Source organism: Eretmochelys imbricata, chromosome 15 (assembly GCF_965152235.1).
Source record: "Eretmochelys imbricata isolate rEreImb1 chromosome 15, rEreImb1.hap1, whole genome shotgun sequence".
Lineage (NCBI taxonomy): Eukaryota > Metazoa > Chordata > Testudines > Cheloniidae > Eretmochelys > Eretmochelys imbricata.
The window spans coordinates 9173097-9196442 of NC_135586.1; the positions used below are offsets into that span (position 1 = coordinate 9173097).

Genomic DNA, 23346 nt, shown 5'->3' on the forward strand with positions numbered 1-23346 from the left:
AGGGAGCCGGAGGCGCAGCCCGGCCGCACTCAGCTGCTTCCCGTCACATGGCCGCGGGGGGGCGGCGGCGGCGGCGGAGCCAGGCCCGGATCGCGGCGCTCGGGGCGGCCCGGGGGCGGGGATGCCTGGGGCCGGGCCCCGCCGCCGGAGCCGGGCGCTGCAGCCCCAGCGCCGAGCGGGGACCCCGGTTCTGCTGGCGCGTCCCCGGGGGTCTGTAGCCGAGAGGGGGCCTGTGCTCGAGCAGCGCTTCTCAGCCCGGAGTCCGGGGGCCCCGTGAGCCGATTTCAGGGGGGCCGCCCCGCGGGGCCAGCATGAGACTCGCTGGGGCCCCAAAGCCCAACCACCTGGGGCCGAAGCCTGAGCCTTGCAGGGGCCCCGAGGCCGTGCCCTGCTTGCTGGCCCCTAACGCCGGGCCTGGCTTTCGGCTGCCGAAAGCCAGTTCCTGTGGCACGGGGGGGCCGGGGCGTTTTTATCGCATGTTGGGGGGGGCTCTCAGGAGGAAAAAGGTGGCGAACCCCTGGCATAAGGCACCTTTACACTTGCTGGCACGCTGGGGTTGCACTGGTCTCCCTGTTAACGGGGGAGCCACATCCCTCACCCGCACAGTTACACCAGTACAGAGCGGTGTAGCCCGGGCCTTAGGGTGCCAGGAGAGATTTTAAAACTCTGCACCCATTCAGTGCACTTCCCCACCCGCCACAAACTGACGCTTTGCACCCTTTGCTGAAGGGAAGCCAGGCTGCAGCCACGGGTAAACAGAAATTGTATTGTGAGATGGGAACCAAGTGATCGCCAAACCACTGGAAACTAGGTAAAGGGGAAGGAGGCCAAAGAACCACCCTCTACTAGTCAGAACTGCATTCAAAGGAGATCAGGCCTTGGTCTCCTGTCAACAATCCACTGAGCTTCTGGTGCATCCACTTCACCCCAGCAAGCAGGTGTTTTTGCAAAGCAGAAGCCTACGGTCCTTGGTATTAATGTTACAGGGCTTGAGATGTCAGTGGAAGAGCCTGAGGTTGAAACTAGCCAGCTGGCAAGAGCACACAGGCAGGAAAATCAGACTCTAACAGAAGCCAAGCCAGACTCACTGCATAGGATGTATCTGTGAGGAAGAAGGGATGGGGACGGGAGGAAGGGGGAAGTAAGATGAGCCTAATGGGCAGCACACATCAGAGCATCTGCGTTCAGGTCTGCAGGTTCTCTGGGGAAGGGTTGTTTCACTCTGCAACCCAGAAGTATTATGGCCACAGTAACCTCCGCCCCAATGGAGAGAGCAATTCCTCTCACTCCCCAGGCTGGGAGAGCACTCAGGGGTGTCCCAGAGCAGGGGGAATACCTGGTAGCACTTGCCAGCTGTGTCTTCTGGCCAGCAAAATGCATCGAGTGCCACTACTTATGGGGCTTCAGCAGAAGCTGTGCCGAGCACCGCAGGGCTGGAGGCAGGGGCTTCGATTCGTGTCAAACAACTGAGGGGGGTAGGGAACGTAGAACGGGGAGCAGGGGAGCACTGCGCTACCTGCACATAGGGCATTCGGCCTTGTCTGCACATCAGCTTGCAGCCATTTAGCCAAACCAGTGCAGCCCCCTGCGTGGCCCCTTGGACGGAGCCATGTCGACATGGTTTATGTCCATTAAGGAATTAACTTCAGCTGGAGCAATATATGCCCTTTCTAACCCAACAGCCGTAGAGGAGTTTTGCATGTGTTTAACTAAACTGGTGCAGACAGGTTTATAGGAACACTAATGAGCTTGGCAAACATTACCATTTCCTGCTTTGTTAAGGGCTGGCTGTGCAGGTTCTGGCTTAGCTAGAGGTGCCTATCACGCACTGCGATAGGCACCTCTAGCTAAGGCCCCAGCAGAGCGAGAGCCATTGACAAATCGGAGTTATTGAATATGTTTATGTCTCAGAAAAGGGACAGCTGCCCCCTCCCGTCTCCAGACAGAAATGCAGAGCAGATAGATGTGTCAGAAAAATAATTTTATTCCATAAACAAAAATCACATCCACATAGCGCTAGGAACATTCTGTTTTACGGGAAAATAGAGAAAGCTTCTCTTTGAAGCTGCGGCAAGGGCAGCACACCATTGGCTATCAGATGGGGAATAACTAGCTGCATTTATTGAGTAAGAAGGTTTTGCTGAGGCAGGGCTCCAGCCCCTGATGAGCAAGCAATCCGCCCCACAGCGCCTTTCCATCCTGGGCCTTGTCAGCTCACAGCGCTCTCTGAGCATTCTTCTGGGTTACGTTCCTGTGTGACTCGGAGATTGGCATAGACTGGGGTGGCCAAACTGCTGCTCGCAAGCCACATCTGGCTCTTTTACAGTTCAAGTGTGGCTCGTGGAGTCCCCCATGCCCCCGTTCTACACCTACCAGACTGCAGGGGGTGAAGGGATGGAGGAGCTCAGGGCTCCTGCCTGCAGCAGGGTGGTGAGGCTATGGGCTTCTGCCCAGTGGGTAGAAGGCCTGAGCAGGTGCGCCCGGCTCTCAAACATCTGAAGATTATCGTATGCAGCTCAGAGGATCGGTAAGTTTGGCCACCTCTGTCATAGACCATTCCGAGCATATTGCTCCCTCCGGGGCAGTAGCACGGCCGAAGTGGAAGGGGCATGGCACGAAGGCAAGTTAGGGTTCTGACAGTCGTCTAAAGTTGGAAAGTCCAAAATGGAGGCATCAAAATTAGTGGCCACTTTTGAAAACTCAAGCCTGTGAGACTTGCCCCGCAGGAAGTCTGTGGCAGGAGAAGAACCAGAACCCAGATCCTGCATGTTAACCACAAGAACATCCTTCTTCCTCCCCACAAGGCAGAGCTGGCAGTAGGAGTATCCCATAGCTTGGATGATGCTTTTAGAGCGGAGTCGGGTCTCTGGATCAAAATCACTTGCAAAGCTTCAAGCAGGTCTTCTCACTTCCTCAGTGCAGAACAACAGGCCAGTTGGCCCTGTGAAAGCCATGCAGCGCAGAGTACATCCTGACCTTTCCTTCCAGCATTGGAACGTTTTCATCAAAAACAGACCCATGCACAATCTAGCAGTTAGGAAGCAAACTCCTCCAGCCCTTCCCCCCCACGCAGTATTTGCTGCATCTTGCACATACAAGTATATTGCTGGGATTGCCTTTATCCTTTTTCGTGATACAGAACTGCCCTCCTGTTAACGCCACACGTGTCCCGGACACGGTCAGCGGCAGGCTTAGAGATGAAGAGGATACCCAGGGGGCAAGATCTTTTGAAGCAGAGACACGTTCCTCCTGAACTCTGTCTGCCTCTGCACTTCCTCTTATTAACAAGAAAACTTGAGAGAAGGGAAGAAATAGCCAAAAAGAAAGAGAAAAAAAGAACTGTATGAGATGAAAGAATAAACAAAACGAAAGAATGAAAAACAGGGCTGGGGCGAGGGAAGAAAGAAACTAACAACCAGATCAGGCCAATCCCACTGCAGGAATTTTAACAGCCTAGATGCAGCCACATATCAATGATGCATTTGAAGTTTAACTTCCACCCACAGTTCCACCCATTTCATCAAGAAAAGGGAGAATTTGCCTCTGCGTAGCTGGCCTCTCTTCACTCTCCACTTCCTCTGTTGAGAGCTCACTGTGCCGCTCACTGATGTCACCTAGAAGAAATCACAAGGCAGGAGACCCTAGCACACCATTACGACCAGAGCCATGGCCCGGCCAAGCCAAGCACCCAGGGCGCTAAGGTGTAGTAGTCATGTTATTAGTGTGTATTTGTCTAGGGGTGAGGGAAGAGCAAGCCATGGAGTGTGGAATAGCCTCGCTACATTCCTTTCCCCCGTCCTTCCTCTGTTTACCCGTTCAGACTGTGAGCGTCTTCTCAGAGCCGGGGCTCTCTCTCTCTCTCTCGCTAGGTGTGTGCTGTGCCCTCAGCAACAGGGCCCTGGTCCTGACGGAGGCCTGTAGACGCTCACAATACAAATGATCCTCAACACCTAACTCCGGCAGCTGTGTTGCTGCATGCAGTATGTGCGGGTGGAGAGAAGAGGTGAAGTCCATCACTGCTCCTCCCGTCTCCCAGCTGGTGCTGCTGGGACACCGCCCACTGAGCAAGGACACGGGGAAAGTGGTGGCCTCCCACCCACAGAAATTTTACTCAGCGGCTTGATGGGGCAGCCTATTTCACTGTGCAGCGATGTGTCTCCAAAGCCAGGTGCTTACTCTCAGTAAAATGGTGGCCATAACCAGCCTGGGTGCTGTTCCCATTCACCAGGGCCGTCACTCGATGCACATTGGACTTGCCAGTCGCTTCTTCTTTCTGCCCCTCCTCCTCCTCCTCCTCCTCCTCTTCCTCTTCTCCATCTGAATCCACCAGCACGAAGACATCATTTGAGTCTTGATTCCTGCGATCAGGAGAGCAAATGAAAGTGATGGAGAATGCTGCAGGGCTGCCCCTTCCCTCTTTCTTCCAGCCCCCGGCCTTCCTCCATTCCCCCAGGGGGCTACAGAATTGTACCTGTGGCTCTAACCGGGTGTTGCCAGTTGTGGCTGCTTTGTCAAGTCCTGTACTCACAGCTGCTAGGGCAGCACCACGCCCTCAGAGTTCACTGACAGCAATAGCGCTGATAGGGCTTTGCAGCTTGGCAGCATTTTTCATCCAAAGTCCTCAGAGCAGTTTACAAACATTCATGGATAAATCCCCATCATCACCCTGTGAGGTGAGTACTTTCCCCACTGCACAGGTGGGGAAACTGAGGCACGCAGGTGGGGCAGGAAATCACCCAAAGCCACACAAGAGTGGAGCCAGGGACAGAACCCAGAAGGGGAGGGGAGGAACAATAAGCATTAGAAAAGGGTGCTGAGGTGAAGAACACCACGACCCCAGGAAAGTTCTTGTTTTGGGGGGTTGATGTCACTTGGGGTGGAGAAGCTATTTGTCAGCCAGAGAGGCAGCATGTTGCTGCTTTTATTTACTCCCTAAACTACAAAGAACAAGGCAGAATTACCTTGTCTTCAGGGAGCAGGGGATGCGACTCAAAAGTCAGGGCCTCTCCAGCAATCTCAAAGTCATTGCATAACAAGAACAGCCAAGGAGTGTCCGTTACCTTATCCCTCCCTCTTCCCCACAACTTAGTTGAACCAAACAGCAGGAGAGGAATTTAGATTGGTGTTTCCTTCCCTAGAGGCGGCACAGTTACTCGGGTCAGTGTAACACACGTGATCTCGTCCCTTCTAGCGGCTGTTCCACAGGTGACAGAAGCCTGGCTACTAGCAATAGCTAACAGAGAGTCGCGGTTAGCTCAAGTGACTGGGGCCTGTGGCGTTGGTCCTTGGTTCTGTGCAGGACTTGGCATCCGTACAACTGCACTCACCTTAGCCGATGATTTCAGTTGGTGCAGCTCCTGCCTTGGGTCGCGTCTATCCTAGTTACACCCGCAGCAAGTCTACCGGACTGCGGATATACCTAGGTTTGCACAGAGCTCGGGGGAAGGAAAACACTCACCTGAATATGCTGCCTGTGGGGGAGGGGGAAAGAAGAGGGAGGGGGAAAAAAGATTTAAGAAACCTTCATAAACATGGTTCCTCAGACAAAGCAAAGGCAGTTTCATGGTAAGATCATTTGCTGCCTTTGGCAATATTGTCTGTTATACTGAACTGGGACCGTCCAGGCAATCGCCACACAGACGCATGGCCCAGGAAGGTGGTGCTGTCCCACTGAAGCAGCAGAAGGCAGCTGTGGTCGGCTCAGAGACGGATGAGATGACAGCATCAGATACAACTTTGCAGGGGAAGGGGAGGGCGGTTTAGCACAAGACACACATGATCTAGACTGTTCTCAGTGGTAGCAGATGACAGAACGAGGAGTAATGGTCTCAAGTTGCCATGGGGGAGGTTTAGGTTGGATATTAGGAAAAACTTTTTCACTAGGGGGGTGGTGAAACACTGGAATGCGTTACCTAGGGAGGTGGTGGAATCCCCTTCCTTAGAAGTTTTTAAGGTCAGGCTTGACAAAGCCCTGGCTGGGATGATTTAGTTGGGGATTGGTCCTGCTCTGGGCAGGGGGTTGGACTAGATGACCTCCAGAGGTCCCTTCCAACTCTAATATTCTATGATTCTATGATCTCCAGTACTGTGCAAGGTCCCGCAGAGAGACAGCCATGCCATCCACTCTTGGTCGGCTATGCAAGTGCCCCCGCTTTCTGGGTACCTCTGGCCTTGCTCCTGAAGTGGACACAGTTCCTACAGGGGCTAGGGGAAGGAGCCCAAGGTAAGGTGTGCGCATCAGTGGTGGACACAGGTAAGTGGGGTGGGGAGGGCCCCAGGATTACAGGCTGGGGATAAAACTGAAGGACTGCACCAGGTCAGGTCTGGAGAAGCAGAGCTCTCATCTGTGCGCCTCGTGGCTGGGAGGGCAGAGGGGGTGCCAGGGTGGAGGGGGTGCCAGCTCCTCTTACCTTGCAGGCACAGGAGGGGGTTGTAGTACAAAATGATTCCAGCGATGACCAGAAGTCCCAGCAGCAGCAGGACCACGACTGTTCCCACCACCCCGACTATATTCACCGGCTCTGTGCGGAGGAGAGGAGAGACGCAGAAGCTCAGCCTATGGGATTGTCACTGGCTAGACGCAGGTGATGGGGCCGGTCACAGTGCTGCCCTGATGCCAACGGTTACCCTGTAACTGGCCTGCTCCATTGGCAAGATGGGTGCGTCGCCATCACGCACACACACCTCATGCAGATGAAAACCACTGCAGTGTGCCACGGGAACTGCCCCTGGCTAGGCTCCGACTGACTGCAGATTTCAGCCGGTGCGTTTAATACAGCTACACAATAGGCCTCAGGAAGGGACCGCACCAGTCACTCAGCTGACCCATAAACAGCTTCTCTCACACATCAGGCCGGATTGTGTCGTTTTTCACACTGATCCTGTCACTTCCGGCACTGGACCCATTCACTAGACTAAGATCGCGGCTCTGCCAGCCAGTGTCCACTGCCCCTCCCCCCCCCATGCAGCTGGGAATGCTCCGATGGACAGAGATACATGGGAGACAACTATGAACCCACACAAATGAGGCATAAGCTCATCTCTCCCTGGGGTTTTACGTCTCACGGGGAGCCCTAGAGAAGAGGAATCCAGGTCGTTACATCAGAGACTCACTTATTGCTCCTGTTCATGTCGTGCTCCCGCTCCTCGCATCCTGCTTCAGCTACCCCCCTCCCCAGCTACAGCATTGCTAACTTACTCTTCACAGTGAGGGAAATGTAGGCTTCCTTCAGCCCCACGGGGTTCTCAGCTTTGCAGACATAGTAGCCTTCATCAGCGTTGTGGGAACAGTTCTGAATGGTGAGATTGGAGACGCTGCCCTCTTGGGTGACCAGGTACCTCCCACCAGACTGGATCTCCACCTCAGGCTGGGACACATTCCGAAGCCAGCTGATTCTCGCAGAGGGATTGCTCTCCATCACTTGGCACGTGAGGGACACGGTGCCACCCACAAAGCAGGTCTTCAGTGGCTCCGTCGCCAGCAAAGGGGCTTCTAAACAGGGAGGGAGGAAGGGAGTCGAGAAGGAGGTTGAAAATCCTATAGTAAAAAGATCTTATGTTTCTATAGCAACTTTCAAATGACCTCATGTATTGGTGTATGTACAAGAACCCTGGGTCCACACTGACAGGCAGCCACTGCGCACCCAGATAATTAGAGGAGGCACGGGCCTGGGTCTCAGGAGATCTGCATTCAATTCCCAGCTCTGCTTGACTGCCTTTTTTGACCTTGGGCAAGTCTCTTAGGCCCTGGTTCCAAGCACTTGCCCACCTTCAAAGTTAAGCACATGCTTTGCTGAAACAGGGCCGGATCCCTTACTTTGTGAGGCAGTGAGGCCTGATGGATAGAGCCCTGCACTGGGCCTCAGAAGCTCTGGGTTCTATTCCCAGCTCTGCCACTGGCCTGCTGGGTGAGCTTGGCCAAGGCACTACACCTCTCTTTGCCTCGGTTTCCCTATCCTAGCGCACACACACTGAAAATCCAGTCCCTTTATGGGATCTCAAGTTGGGCAACCAAAAAATCAAGGTTGCCAACATTATTAGGGACTTTTTAAATTCTCGGCCCCAGTCCTGCAAACCCGTACATGCCTGAGCAGCTGTATGCACGTGAGTCATCTCACGGACCTCCATGGAGCTATCTGTGTCCATCAAGTTATGCCCCGGCGGAGGCTCTGGGCCACAGGATCTGATCCCCACTGCCTTGGGCCCTGCATAACCATTTACTGTCATATCAAACGCTCCCATCCCAGTGTTTCCCCGCACTTTCCACAGCTAGAAATAGCAACAGGAGGCGCAGGGCAGGGGAGAATCAGATTCCCTGGATGACTCGCTGCCCTCAGACCTGTGTCTGGGGCTCTCAGTGGAGCCAAGCTGGCAGCCTGGCTCTCCACATGCACAGGTTCGTTAATGGCTAACCAGGGAGGGACAGGCTGACTCACTTATCTGCACAGTGCAGGTCGGCTCCTCTTCCTCCTGCTTTAGGATGTGGCTCCCGACACACTTGAACACCTTCCCATGGAAGAGGCGAGAGCTGCTCAGAGTTTCCACGTGGGTGTCCCCAGTGCCTGTTGCATTAACGACCCAGCTCGAATTCTCCAGGTCTCGCCCCTCTTCTGTCCACTGGAGGACGGGGTGCGGGTATCCCCCGGGCCAGTTACAAAACAACTGCAGCATCAACCCCACTTGGGCAGTTTGAGCCCAACACCTTGGGACCGACAGCGGGGGATCTAACGACAAAACAACACGCGGTTAAAGACGCCTTCATCTCTGCTGAGATTGACCACGCCGTGAAACCATCACAATGTCAGCACTTTAGCCTGTGAGGTATTATTTTCCCCCTAGCTCCTTTTAAAAATTTTATGGTTCTTCTCTCTTTCCACTTGTCTCAATTCCCTCCCTGCAATCCCACACCAGTCTTCGGGGGGGGTGGGGGGGCAGCATGTGTGCTCTTTTCATAGCAGCACACAGCAACCACTGGAGACCTGGGATGAGGTCCCCAGCAGAAAAGGCAGTGGGGCAATCTCAACCCAGCCCTTACAGGGAGCAAGGAAGTCTGTTCCCCTAAACACTAGGCAGTGAACCATCCTTATGCTGTGCAGGGCCGTTTTGGTTTTAGCGTGTGCGTTATCTGATGTTAATACAGCAGCATGTCTTAGCAATCACACCTTCGTCCTTCCTGATACATTGTGGTGCGCACACAGTCCCTCGCAAGCCAGATCTCAGGTGCCATGTATCCGCATAGCTGCACTGGCTTCACAGGGGCTACCTCAGTTTACACCAGGTGAGAATAGGGCCCTACAGCTTCAGAGCCCTGTACAAATATTACTTGTCAGTAAACAGCATAGAAACAAGGTGGGTGAGGTTATATCTTTTATTGATGCAACTTCCGTTGATGAAAGAGACAAGCTTCTGAGCTACACTGAGCTCTTCTCAAGCTCTGGGAATTATCTTTCCCACAGCTGAAGAAGAGTTCTATGTAGCTCCAAAGCTTGTCTCTCTCACCAACAGAAGTTGATCCAATTAAAGGTATAACCGCACCCACCACAGCTCTCTGATATCCTGAAACCAACACAGCTATAACACTGCAAACCGTAAATATCATCATCAATGGTCACGAGTGAAATCTCTCAAGTCACCCACAGCGTGTGGAAAATGACAAGACTCTTGCTAAATGCATTCAGTTCGATGACATGGGATGACATTTGGTGCCTCAGAAATGATCAGTATGTCTATTTCCAGTTGTGTGCAAAGCTGCACAAGGTAGATGAGGTTAGACCCAGCTCCAGCTCAGGGTTAGACTTGAGGCCCAGATCACCAAGATCATCCGTTCAAACCTGATTCGGACAATATGCCTATCCTGGATCAGACTTACAAGCATGGTTGAGGCAGATTTGGATACCGAGATTCTAACCCACCCCCACCCTTAGGAGGGTTCAGGGGTGAGGTTTACATTTGGACCCAATTTTTTTGTAGCAAAAGGTTTTAAGAGGCAAAAGCCAGGATACCATTCCCACTCTGATTACCCCTTGTGCTAACACCCAGACCTACTGGCAAGGAAAACACCAGAAAAGCACCCCCCGTCCCATTCCTTTCCCCAAGCCATAACACTGCAAATGCTCTTACGCACAGTAGACCAGGAGCTCCTTGGTTGATGTCCGACTTCTGCCACTGAGAGGGTTCCTTGCTGTGCACGAGTAGTTCCCCTGGAAGCGTGAGGATAGATTTTGCAGGGTGTAGACGGTGGAGGAACCATTGACTTCAGTAAACGTTTCTGGGGCCGCACTGGGCAGCTGGAAAGTCCACGCCATGGTGGGCTCCGGGTGGGAGCTGCCAGTGCAGCTGAACATCACAGTGTCGCGTTTGTCTACGTACACCGTGCCATTGGGCAGTGCTGCGGCAGGGGAGATGCTGACAGACACGTTGCTGGGGCCACCTGAAATGGGCAAGGAGAAACCAGAACTGGGGTGTGTAACAAAACAGTCCCCTCAAAGCAGCATAAAGTGCTACCTTATGTCTGGGCAAAGCTTGCCCAATATTTAGCTGGGGAATTCTGGTTCTCTGGGGTCCCCCACAAGCTCTGAAGAGGTCCTCCCCCAGTTTGACAATGCCCATGCATGTTGTGCGATCTACCTCCAATGGCTTTTAAAGGCCTCATGGGGAAGTAGCCAGCTGCAGCCCTGAGCTGCAGGAGCCCCCATTGCAGCCAAAGCGTGAGTGCTTCCCAATGCACCTGGCAACGAAGAAACCTGCCAGCCCAGCCCTGAGGCAGGAGGCTAAACTTTGGCGCCCCATGTGGCCACAGAACAGCTAGCAGGATGGGAGCCTGGGTCTTCAGCTTGCGGGATCGGGGTCTTAGCAATGAGCCCCTGGGCCCAGATCCAGGCCACCTCCGTTTCTGTCAGCCCTACTCCGCTTGCTGCAAGAGGGCTGCATGTGCCAGCTGTGCTCTGCAGCCCAGATCAACGTACAAACTGCAATTCAGCTGCGGGGGCAAATTCCACAACCCAGAGGGCCTAGGGAAAGTCATTTCTGGACTTCTTCCAGGACTGTTGGTTTGATAGCAACTGGGATTATGTTTGGGTTATTATTTAAATAGTGAAAGAATTGAGCGAGGGTAAAGCAAGTCAAGAGCCATCTGAAGCTCCAGACTGCTACATTCGCAGAGGGGTGAGAGGATGGGGGTGGTGGAACACAGGACAGGGGGCTGCTCCCAGCTGTTGCAAAGAGTGGGGCGGAGCGTGCTTTCTCCTTATTTCCGGTCTATATTTTGTTTGCTTTAAGCTCCACATCCATTCACGTGTATTTTTGACACTCAAACAGTAATCAAACAACTCCCCCTAGTAATAGTCTTGGGGATTTCAGGGTTAGCACATTATGTTACCGCACCAGCCTGCGCAACCCGACTCCTAATTCAACTCTATCTTTAGAGAGCAGTTGTTGACACAGGGGCTGTCAAACAAAGCCTGGCACTGCAGTCTGTACAGGAGAGGGCCCAAGGGAAAGGAGATCTGCGGGCTGCTCTGTAGAGCATTTATCCAGTTGGCAGCAAAAACAACAAACATAGTTTGCCAGCAACACCCCAAACCAGGAGCAGCTTCTAAGTAAGGAGTGTCTGCTTCCTTTGGGCAGGAGTATGGACTGGGGCTGTCAAGCGATTAAAAAAATTAATTGCGATGAATTGCACTGAAACAATAATAGAATACCATTTAAATATTTTTGGATGTTTTCTACATTTTCAAATATGTTGATTTCAATTGCAACACAGAATGCAAAGTGCACAGTGCTCACTTGATATTTATTTTTGATTACAAGTATTTGCACTGTAAAAAAACAAAAGCAGTAGCATTTTTCAATTCACCTGCAAGTACAAGTACTGGAGTGCATTCTCTTTATCATGAAAGTTGAACTTACAAATTAGAATCATGTTAAAAAAAACCTGCATTCAAAAATAAAACAATGTAAAATTGTAGAGCCTGCAAGTCCACTCAGTCCTACTTCTTGTTCAGCCAATCACTCAGACAAACAAGTTTGTTTACATTTGCAGGCGATAATGCTGCCCACTTCTTGTTTACAATGTCACCTGAAAGTGAGAACAGGCGTTCGCATGGCACTGTTGTAGCCAGCATCACAAGATATTTACGTGCCAGATGTGCTAAAGATTCATATGCCCCTTCATGCTTCAACCACTATTCCAGGGGACATGCGTCCATGCGATGATGGGTTCTGCTCGATAACAATCCAAAGCAGTGCGGACCGACGCATGTTCATTTTCATTATCTGAGTCAGATGCCACCAGCAGAAGATTGATTCTCTTTTTTGGAGGTTCGGGTTCTGTAGTTTTTGCATCGGAGTATTGCTCTTTTAAGACTTCTGAAAGCATGCTTTAGACCTTGCCCCTCTCAGATTTTGGAAGGCACTTAGGATTCTTAAACCTTGGGTTGAGTGCTGTAGCTATCTTTAGAAATCTCACATTGGTACCTTCTTTGCGTTTTGTCAAATCTGCAGTGAAAGTGTTCTTAAAATGAACAACATGTGCTGGGTCATCATCCAAGACTGCTATAACATGAAATCTATGGCAGAATGCGGATAAAACAGCAGGGGACATACAATTCTCCCCCAAGGAGTTCAGTCACAAATTTAATTAACACATTAATTTTTAACGAGCCTCATCAACATGGAAGCATGTCCTCTGGAATGGTGACCAAAACCTGAATGTTTAGCGTATCTGGCACATAAATACCTTGCAATGCCAGCTACAAAACGGCCATGCAAATGCCTGTTCTCACTTTCAGGTGACATTGAAAATAAGAAGAGGGCAGCATTATCGCCTACAAATGTAAATGTAGGCACTGAAGTTTTACATTGTTTTGTTTTTGAGTGCAGTTATGTAACAAAAAAAATTTCTACATTTGTGAGTTGCGCTTTCACGACAAAGAGATTGCACGACAGTACTTGTGTGAGGTGAATTGAAAAATACCATGTCTTCAGTTTATCATTTTTCCAGTGCAAATATTTGTAATCAAAAATAATATACACTTTGATTTCAATTGCAACTCAGAAGACAATATATATGAAAATGTAGAAAAACATCCAAAATATTTAATAAATTTCAATTGGTATTCTCTTGTTTAACAGTGTGATTAAAATTGTGATTAATCGTGATTAATTTTTTTTAATTATGATTAATTTTTTTGAGTTAATCATGTGAGTTCACTGTGATTAATCAACAGCCCCAGTATGGACTTTTCCATTGGGCTGGTTAGGGAGGATACAGAGTGTAGCAAACCTGTAGCCTCCCTTTCCTTTCTGTTATGCATGGAGTTTAGGAAGCAGAGTTAGGCTATATGCTGTGCACAGGGCTTGAGAGAGAGAGAGAGGTTTCTTTTGCTCATAAATAACATCAACTATGTACGCTAGGGAAAACATTTACCCTGATGTAGAACTTGCCATTTGAGAGCGCTCACACCACTTTCTAAACACGAAGTAATTAAGCTTCACTGGCCCCTCTGCAGGAAGAATTATTATCCCCATTTTATAGATAGGGAAACTGAGGCACAGAGGTCAAGCAACTTGCTCAGAATCACACAGAGAGTTAGTGGCAGAGCCAGGACTCCGATGCCCAGTTCCCTGCTCCATCTCTAAGGGCTGACAAGGGAAGGCTGCACAGGCTCACCCAGAGCTCATTTGCATACTAGTATAAACAAACAAAACATTCGTTTCCTTTAACTCACCCACTTCACACAAATTTTCAGGGAAAAGTAGCTGGAAGCAGGTGAAATCCCCAGCCTGCTTTGAACAGTCTCTATACTGCAAACACATCCTTTCTCGGGATTTGGCTTTAATTGGTAACTCCAGTGACTAAGCATAAGCCTCAGTATAAGCTTTCTTGCCAAAACTGGATGTTTCTAGTTGCAGAACTTCCACTGCCCTGGATCCAAAGAGCCAGTCCAACGTTTGGTGGAGTGACCTGCCAGCATGAGTCATCAGAAACTACTCCACAGCTTTATTCAGGGTCCAAGTACTTGAGCTTAGGGTGACTCAGCGGAAAAGCATCTTTGTGCTGGGTCTTGGAATCTGCCACCTGAACTAGTGTTCTGTTAGCCTCTGAACTCCTGGCTGACATCAATATAACACGACTGGCATCGAGACACATTTCAAAACAGCAACTCGAGAACGGTCCTCACCTGTGATGAGCCACCGTTGATACCAAAGTAAGATTGAACATTCCAGGAGATTGGGTGTGCGTTTCCCCTCAAGTCACACACCTCTGCACCACCACAAACACGGGACAATGGCTAAAAGCCACAACTGAACTCCTGTTGCGTGCTATAATTAATTCTATCTGATATTTGGGACCTTTTCATTTAGATTTTAAAGCAGAAGGGACCATTCTGAGGGCCCAGTCTGACCTCCTGGACAACAGACCAGAGAACTCACCCAATCATTCCTGCACCATTTCTGGCTGAGCTAGAGTGTCTCTTTTCGAAAGATACCCAATCTCGACCGAAAGACTGCAAGCGATGGAGAAACTAACACATCCCTCGGTAAGTTCTTCCGGTGCTTAATGAGCCTTGCTGTGGAAAATGTGCCCCTTGTTTTCCATTTGAATTGGTCTAGCTTTAGCTTCCAACCATTGAATCTCATTTTGCCTTTTTCTGCTGGGTTAAAGCATTGTCTGCTATCAGAAATCTGTCCTTGCTGTAGGTCCTTGTAGACAGTGGCCAAGTCACTCTTAACCTTCCTTTGGATTAACTAAAAAGACTGAGCTTTCAACAGGAAGTCCATGAACTGGGTCCTGTTTTATATATTCCAGGTAAAACACCAAAATATCAAAACAAACGAACAAACACAAAAACCCCAGTGCAATGATAATACAGACCATGTCTGTGGTGTTCGACCAAGTGTAAATAACTAAGGCTCACAAGCAGCCCTAAGAGGTGGTTACATACTTTTACAACTGGGGAAACTGAGTCACAGAATGGTTGAATGACTTGCCCAAGATCACTGGGAATTAGCGGCAGGGTTGGGATTAGAACTCTAGAGTCTCTACTTCCCAGTCCTATGCTCAAACCACTAACCCACATGCTGCAGCAGCCTAATGTTTATTTCTTGCATTTGAATACTCCACACATCAGCTGTTCGTGTCAAATCCATGGTGGAGTTCCCTGCACTGGGAAGGGCCTCTCCCCCTGCGCAACCTTTCAGAGCGCTGCTCTGGGCAAAATAGGTGCAGCAGCTCTCCGTCAGAGGAACACTCTGAACACAAACAGGAAATAAGGCTGAGAGAAAGGATACAAAGGAAACAATAGCCTGCACACAGCAGGTAACGAACAAGGAAGAAAGGAGCTAATGCAGAACGTCACACACAAGGGCACTGGATAGCTCAAGAGGTAGCAGGACACAGACTATTCCTCATTCCAGAGTACGTCTTCATTTGAGTTGGAGGTGTAAATTCCAGCGTCGACTTGGGTGGACCTCGGCGCAGTCGCTTGGATTGAGCTAGTCTGCTCGAAGTAGCAGAGTGACTACCCCGCCCTTACAATCCCGCCTGGGCCCCGAGGCACATACTCTGGCGGCTAGCCCATCCCACCAGTCATGCTGCTGTGGCCTTGCGGCTATTTTTAGCACATTAGCTGGATCAAAGCTAGCGCAGATGTGCCTATGCAAGCTTGAAATGCCTCCTCCAGCTGGAATGCAGCCAGACCCCAGATCACGGCAGTAGGGACTGGGCTGTGCAGGGGGGCATACAATGAAAGTGGTGGTCACAGTCCAGGCCCTAGTGGCTCAGAGTCCCCATTGCACCCAATTAGGCTCAGCAGAGCGGCTAACAGTTATATTGGCAGACCCTGCTCCTCTCTAAGCTCTAGAGGTGGCTGTTGCCGAGTGAGAGGTGAGGCACATCAGCAAGGAACTGCAAGGGGCTGAGGTCCTGCCTGCCTGCGCTGCAGGTTTTCTAAGCTTTGCACTTTTGTGCTGCCTCCCGGCACCTCCCACCACCACTAGATCCCCAGTTCGTGTAGGGCAAAACCCTGGATGGAGTTCTAAGGACAGCCCTGCAGTGATCCAGCGGGCTTGGAAACAGGAAGGAGTGGGGGGCAGATTCTGGAAATGGAGAGAAACTAAGACCCCTCTTGCAGGTGTCCTAAATTAACCATATATTTACACAGTGCCCTTCATTCCAAAGGATTCCAACACACTTCCCAGACTACACACACAGGAACCTTCGCCAGTGAAATGCAGCCACTTCTGGGGAAGAACCCAATAGCCATTTAACAATGCCCAGCCCTACTGCATAACAGTTTAGGACAGAGAGTTAAAAAAGAATTCTGTCCAGAGCTGAAGCTTCCATTTCAATCAGCCGAATACAATCACCCCAGCTAAAATTTGGCCAGGAAAGAGGCCCACGGGATATTTAACAGGCAGCTAGGACCTTGGTTTTATTTCTCATCTCCCACAACCCCACAGGGCACTGGTTCAATACTGACTCAGCGGGAAGAGGGCCATCTGCTGAATGAACACCCCCACGTCCTGCAGCAGCCTGTGTTTCGCCGACCAAGCACCAACCAATCTGGTTTAGCCGGAGCAGTCTACCAGGATGGCAGCCCAAGGTGGGACGGCTGCCGGCAGGAACGCATTCCCCATTTCAATGACGCAAGTGGCTTTGCCTGTCTCCCGACTCTTCCCAGCCATTCACTCTGCTCACCGTTCACGTCCCCTGGACTGAGCTCTCCCCGCCTCGGCCCAGACACGTCAGGGTTTCCTCACTGTTGTTCAAAAGGAACAACTCTCTGTGGAGGGAGACCGTGTATCTACACAACGCAGCACCTGGGACTCACTCGGGCACGGAACGGGGGAGAGACAGTGAGAGCCCAAAGGGCAACTTGGACTCAGGGAGAGGGAAAGGCAAGTGGCTCAGGGGACTGGGGGTGGGATAAAGACCCTCTCCCCTTCAGGTGGCTGGTTCTATCCCAACCCCGCAAGCCATTCCCATTGGAGGGCACAGGGCTGTCTGTGGCTAGTATTTACCACCCTCTAACCGGGGTGCCGTGGAGGTGAGGTTGCCATTTCACACGTTACCTCCTGCACAACTGCTATGGCCGCCCACATCTGCAGCCCAGGCCAGGGCTCTGAGATGGCACCAAGCATTCTCTCTCTCAGGGGCTTGGCTGCCACGTTCTTGCTCACATGCTCAGATCGCCATGTGGGGGAGGGAGGAAATTTCCCCCCAGGTCAGATTGGCAGGGATCTTGGGGGGGTTTCGCCTTGCTCTGCACCCCGTGAATGGGGGTCACTTGCCAGGATTATCTGGGTATATCTCGTTTAATCATTTCCCTACCATTGCAGGGGCCTCGGGCACTGGCGTACCTCAGTCCCTCCTAATCTCTGCCCACGGCATGGAACAATCTAATCTCCCGTGGGTCCCATTTCCTTCGGCCTCACTTCAGTTGTTGGGTTTAGCGTGTGGGCGCTGGCTGGTGTAGACAGCCTGCGATGGACAGGAAGTCAGACTTGGTGAACTAGTGGTCCCTTCTAGCTTTAAACTCTCGGACTCCGTGAGGTGAAGCCCCCTGCAGCTACAAGACACCGCGCGTAGAGAAACTCACTGGCTACCAGGAGCTGGACTCTGTGCTCTCGGACTATCTCGTTCAGCACGTCCTTGCAGGTGTAATTGCCCTCATCCTGCGGGCGCAACGCTAAGATGTGTAGAGAGCTATTGTCCACCAGGGACAAGCGGGCATCTTGGGGCAGCTTGGCTTTGGAGGAGAAGAGTGGGGGCACGGTGCCAGGGTCACCGTGAAACCAGTCCACCTCGTCCGCTCGCTCAGACACATTTCGGCACAAGAGGACGACGCTCTCTCCGGCCTCCCCGATGATCACCTCTTCTGTTCCTGCACGCAGAGAAGGAGAGCGTTAGAACGTGCACCGTGCCCCCATGGTCTCACCACCCGCTTTGGTGGCTGGCAGGTGAATCCCCCTGGGCATCTCAGCAAAGGATTTTCCATCCCCCAAGCCATGCACCAAAGAGGAAGCCATCTCGTCCATGAAACACAGTGGGGGCTATACTCCTGATTAAGCAGGGGGCCATCTAAGATGCCACATGTGGGCATGCTGCTGGAAGAACACTGGGACCACCCTGGTCACTCACCAACAGGCCCATCCTAAGGCATGTTTCCCTGGCTGCTGAGTTTCTGCCCACCCAAGACCCCTTCCAAATCTGCATCCCTCTTTCTGCTCAGTTGCACAAGGGGCTGTCTTTGGGTCTCTATCTCAGTATCCTTTGCAACAGCTGCCATGGTGCCTCCTTTGAACCATTGCTACAAACCAGTGCAAAGGATTCTGGGATGCATTGGGCAGCTAAAGATGCCTAGTGCTGACAAGTGAGCAGAAACAGGGACCCCGCTTGGGCTGTAAATGAAAGATATGGGGCTAGCTGCTGCCTTCCTCCCACCAGCACGGCAGGCGAAGAATTTGGGAGGAGCCAAATCTCATCTGGGCTGCTGGGACCTGTGCATGGATGGCCAGCAGTGACTGGGGTCTACATTTATCTGGTCTGAGTAGGGTTCAAAGACACTAACCCATCTCAGCATTCACAGCCACCATTTCCCTGCATCATTCCCATTTTCCTCCTTTGTAGCAGCTCCAATTGCAACACTCACACCGGCAGGGGAGTCAGCCAGCCTCCCGTAAAAGTGCAATAATATTGCTCCAGAATCCGTAGCTGTTGGAAGATGATAGACGCCACCCAGTCCTCCCGCTGACTGTCCTCATCAACCTCTGACCAGAGCTAGGCTTGCTTGGCCCAAGGCCAACACCAGCGAGCAGAACTCCCATCAAGACACCGTATTCTAGCAGCAGACCCAGCACTGCATCCCAAAGCAGCAGGCCAGGCTTGGATTAGAGGGGAACGCTCGGAAAACAGGCCTTGGAATCTCGCTTACCCGGGCCAGGTCTCCTGGTCTAACACCAGGCAGGTGGTGACCATACCACTAAAACTGTCTCTGCATAGAATGTCTTGCTGTTTACACAATAAAGAGGAGGGTGGGGGGAAGGGAAAGAACAGATGATCTGGTAAAAGTCTCTTCTCTTTGTGCTTTACCGGAAGCCCTGATAACATATCTCAGAGCGCAACTGCAACCAGGCTGGAGAGGACAGAACAAGGAAGGTGAACTGACAAGAATGGTGTTGTGTTTGTTCTCTCCTACGTGCACCATTCTCCAGAGGCTATATATATAATAAGTAGTTAAATCACTCCTCAACACCGGGTGGAGCTAGTTTTGGAAACACGTTCAGGGCAGCAGGGAGGAGCAGGCTACGTGAATGGTTCCAGTTAGCCATAAATCACCGTGCTTGGGGCCTCAGCACACAGCCAGAGCCAGAAGAGCGGTGTTCCATGCCCAGCCCTACCGTCCACTCCCCTTAGGCCAGTAGCTAACTGCCCGATTCTGAGACGGGCTGGGCATTCGCCCATTCCACTGGATCAGGGCTGCCTAGTGGAGAGAGCACGGGACGGGGACCCCGGAAACCTGGGTTCTATTCTCAGCGCTGCTACTGCCCTGCTGTGCCAATTCATTTGGCCTCTCTGTGCCTCTGTTTCTCCTGCCACCCTATTTCAATATTAAGCTCCAAGGGCAGGGGCTGTCTAACACTATGCATCAGTACTGCACAGAGGAGTTCTGATCTTGGTCAGGATCTCTAGGCACTACCAAAATACAAGTGTATATACAAATAACAGCAATGAAGTCAATAGGAATTGCCGGTGAAATTCTGTCTCTGAATCTTTCTGTGGCTCAATTACAAATAGGGGATAGCACCATTTACCCATTTTGTGAAGCACTGAGATCTGTGATGAAAAGTACTTTGTATTATCATATTATTTGTAATAAATCGTAATAGCTTGCTCTGATATAGCTCTCCTCATCCATCTCACTCAAGCCAGTTTACAGAGGATAGTTATCTGCATTTCACAGGTGGGAAACTGAGGCACGGGCAGCGAAAGTGACTTGCTCAGAGTCCTGCAACAGGGCTGGGCACAGAACCCCAGTCCCCGGAGTCCCAGTTTGATGCTTCAGTCAACGCTGCCTCCTGTAACTCTTTGTTGTTTGGTCTATGAGAATTATAGCTACTTCTGCACTTGGATGATACACTGAAGTACACAATTTGGTTGTTTTAAAAAGGGGAACGATAAAGTTTTACTAACAGAAATGCTTTGAAGGCTTTTCCATGAGGCAACAGGCAGTGTCCTGTCAGTCAAACAAGACTCTTGGGGAAGCTTCCAACAGCCATGTATCTTTAAGAGAAAATTGACACACTTCTTCCTGCGCACTCAGTGATCACACAGGAGTGCGTGACAACGCTGGGCACTGAAGTTTTCACTGTATTTACTGCACCTGCAGTGGTAAGGCACCTTTCCTCCATACTCCACATCCCTCCCCGCAAATGCTTCCCAGCCTGGGAGTATCCATGACCCCTTCAATTCTCAACTTCTCTGCTGAGACTGACTGGCAAGAGGGCCAATTAGTGCCAGCTACGGAGGTGACTATTTGGGTGTTGTAGACACCTTTCCATTAGGAGCTGGACAGAGATCTAGAAAAGGACAGTCTCTGGTTAAAACACCCAACTAGGACCCAAGACAGCTAGATTCTATTCCTGTCATAGCCACAGACTAACCTGGGCAGCTCACTTCACCTCTCTGTGCCTCAGCTTCCCCACCTGTACAATAGGCTTAACACTTCCCTACCTCACAAGGCGTTGTGAAACCAAACCTAGCTTCAGGGTCCAGGAGCGGAGTCGCACACTACAGCCTGTAGCTCGACAACAGCCCCAGATACCCGAGCCTGGATCGCGTCCGACTGAAAGCAGCGTTCCCAGCTGTGCCCCGGCCCCGGGAAGGCTCCCTGCCTCAGTTTCCCTAATGTCTACAAGCGGCATCCCGAGACTTTGCCCCGCTTTGCACAGCGAGGAGCGTGGCTGCGATGGTTACCGCAGCCGGCCAGGGCTAAGGAGCAGAAGCCGTTTGACGTTACAGCTGCCCCGCTTCCCCAGGAGGCGCAGGTCCCACCCGGCCGCCCTGCAGGCGTTGGCCAGCACAAAGCCAGACGCGATCAGCGCATCCCCGGGTCGCTGTGGGGCCAGGCCCAGAGCCGTGCCCAGGGGAATAGCGCACTCAGACATGCCGCCTGGGCCGGGCCGGGCCGGGCCGGGCAGAGGAGGGGGCCCGTCCCCGGGCGGGCCCCGCAGGCTGGAAGGGACCGAGGTGCAGCGCCGGACACAGCGCTGGGTGGGTGCGAGCAGCGCACGGGCCGGCCAGCCAGGTCCCGGCGCCGCGGGCCCCTCCCCGCCCAGCCCCGGAGCGGGTCCCGGTACCTGCAGCGCCCCGGCCCGGCGGCAGCCGCCAGAGGCAGGCGGCGAGGAGGAGGGCGGCCGGGCTCCAGCCGGGGACCTGCATCGGTGCACGGCGGAGCGGGCGGGCGGACACAGAGACGCCGCGCAGCCAGTGCCCGAGCCGGCCAAGCCGCCAGCCAGCCCCGGCACTGCCCCGCTGGGGGCCGGGACCCGGACCCAGCCCCGCCCCGCAGGAGCCGCCCCGCCTCCCTCCGCCGCAGCCGCGCCCCGGCCGCTCGCCCTCCCCGGGGTCCGAGCCGAGCAGGGGGGCCCGGCGCGCCACCCCCGCCGCCCGGGAGCCCGATCCCAGCCCCGGCTCTGGTGGGAGCCAGCGGGGCGCTGGAGGCTGGCGCACCAAGCCCCCGGCCCCGCTGGGAGGAGGCCAAGGGGCGGCCCAGTGTCAGTGGAGCTGATGAAGCAGCCTGGGGTACCTGATCCCAGCAGGAGGCTAGGGGCCAGGACTCCCCTGTCCGTTCCCAGCTCTGCCACTGCCTGCCCGGTTCCCCGGGCGAGCCCTCGGGGCCCCGTCAGCGGGACCGGTCCCTGGGGTACCCCGGGCGAGCCCTCGGGGCCCCGTCAGCGGGACCGGTCCCTGGGGTACCCCGGGCGAGCCCTCGGGGCCCCGTCAGCGGGACCGGTCCCTGGGGTACCCCGGGTGAGCCCTCGGGGCCCCGTCAGCGGGACCGGTCCCTGGGGTACCCCGGGTGAGCCTTCGGGGCCCCGTCAGCGGGACCGGTCCCTGGGGTACCCCGGGTGAGCCCTTGGGGCCCCGTCAGCGGGTCCGGTCGCTGGGGTACCCCGGGCGAGCCCTCGGGGCCCCATGAGTAGGACCGGTCGCTGGGGTACCCTGGGCAAGCCCTCAGGGCCCCATCAGCAGGACCGGTCCCTGGGGTACCCCAGGCGAGCCCTCGGGGCCCTGTCAGCAGGTCCGGTTGCTGGGGTACCCCGGGCGAGCCCTCGGGGCCCTGTCAGCAGGACCAGTCCCTGGGGTACCCCGGGCAAGCCCTCGGTGCCCCGTCAGCGGGACCGGTGGCTGGGTACCCTGGGTGAGCCCTTGGAGTCCCGTCAGTAGGGCTGGTTGCTGGGGTACCCTGGGCCAGCTCACTGGAGGAGGAAGGACCGGTTGCTGGGGTAACCTGGTCAAGTCCTTGGTTCCCTGTCAGTAGGACCAGTCCCTGGGGTACCCCAGGTGAGCCCTCAGTTCCCTGCCACTACAACTGGTCACTGGGGTACCCCGGGCGAGCCACTGGTTCCCCATCAGTAGGACTGGTCGCTGGGGTACTTTGGGCGAGCCCTTGGTTCCTTGTCAGTAGGCCTGGGATAACAACACTTGGCCACAGTGCTCTAATGCTTGAGTTAAAGGTGCTCTGCAAGGGCACAGGACGGTTGCTTTTGCCTTTGGGACTGTGACGGGCACTTTCAGGGGAAAGGACTCAGTGGTCTAAGAGGCCTTTTCTATCTCAGCAGCACCTACTGCTCCCAAACACAATCAGGCCCTGTTGTGCGTACCTGCCCCTGCCCCAAAGAGCTTATAGATAAGTTTTGTGATCCTAACAGAGCAGCAAGGTATGTACTAGAAATTCCTCTGAACCAGCTCTGCCACACCATCTGCTGGATAGGGCCCTGGAAGGGAAGTCAGCATTATAACAATGCTACGCTGAAGATGTGCACGGGGTAACCAGACAGCAAGTGTGAAAAATCGGGATAGTGGGTGGGGGGTAATAGGCACCTATATAAGACAAAGCCCCAGAAAATCGGGACTGTCTCTATAAAATTGGGACATCTGGTCACCCGAGATGTGCATGTGATGCAGGACAATTAATCATTAGCACTCCCTTCGTCTCCCATTAGTGCCTACCACCCTGCACCGCACAGGACCATGTATTGTCTTAGATCTGCAGATACAGCTCTCACCAACATCAGTAGGACCTCCAAGCCCCGAACTTGGATAGCCCTAAGGCCCCGAGT

At 53.1% G+C, this 23346-nt stretch overlaps 1 protein-coding gene across 3 annotated transcripts; it reads right to left on the bottom strand.

The window, feature by feature from the left end:
• Positions 1-3150: 3150 nt before the first annotated feature.
• On the bottom strand, positions 3151-21536 carry VSIG10 (V-set and immunoglobulin domain containing 10). 3 transcript variants are annotated; one of them, XM_077835320.1, is made up of 9 exons: positions 21361-21536; positions 17601-17885; positions 10124-10429; positions 8436-8723; positions 7199-7492; positions 6411-6521; positions 5459-5471; positions 4177-4358; positions 3151-3614 (listed from the first exon to the last, which is right to left on the bottom strand). In XM_077835320.1, the coding sequence occupies exons 1-9, from the start codon at positions 21440-21442 to the stop codon at positions 3490-3492; spliced, it is 1686 nt and encodes a 561-aa protein (XP_077691446.1). In that variant the 5' UTR covers positions 21443-21536; the 3' UTR covers positions 3151-3489. The 3 variants fall into 3 exon arrangements, 1 of the variants encoding a protein (XP_077691446.1); XR_013348104.1 differs by lacking the exon at positions 5459-5471; XR_013348105.1 differs by lacking the exon at positions 5459-5471 and having other exon boundaries at positions 3156-3293.
• Between the last annotated feature and the right edge of the window lie 1810 nt (positions 21537-23346).

What these genes read in the sequence shown, in the direction of transcription:
- VSIG10 (XM_077835320.1), bottom strand. Translation starts at nt 21,442, where the DNA reads ATGCAGGTCCCCGGCTGGAGCCCGGCCGCCCTCCTCCTCGCCGCCTGC. An exon ending in AGTCCAGCTCCTGGTAGCCA is followed by an intron (nt 10,430 to 17,600) that starts GTGAGTTTCTCT and finishes TGCCCATTTCAG; the next exon opens with GTGGCCCCAGCAACGTGTCT. An exon ending in CAAGGAGCTCCTGGTCTACT is followed by an intron (nt 8,724 to 10,123) that starts GTGCGTAAGAGC and finishes TTTTGTCGTTAG; the next exon opens with ATCCCCCGCTGTCGGTCCCA.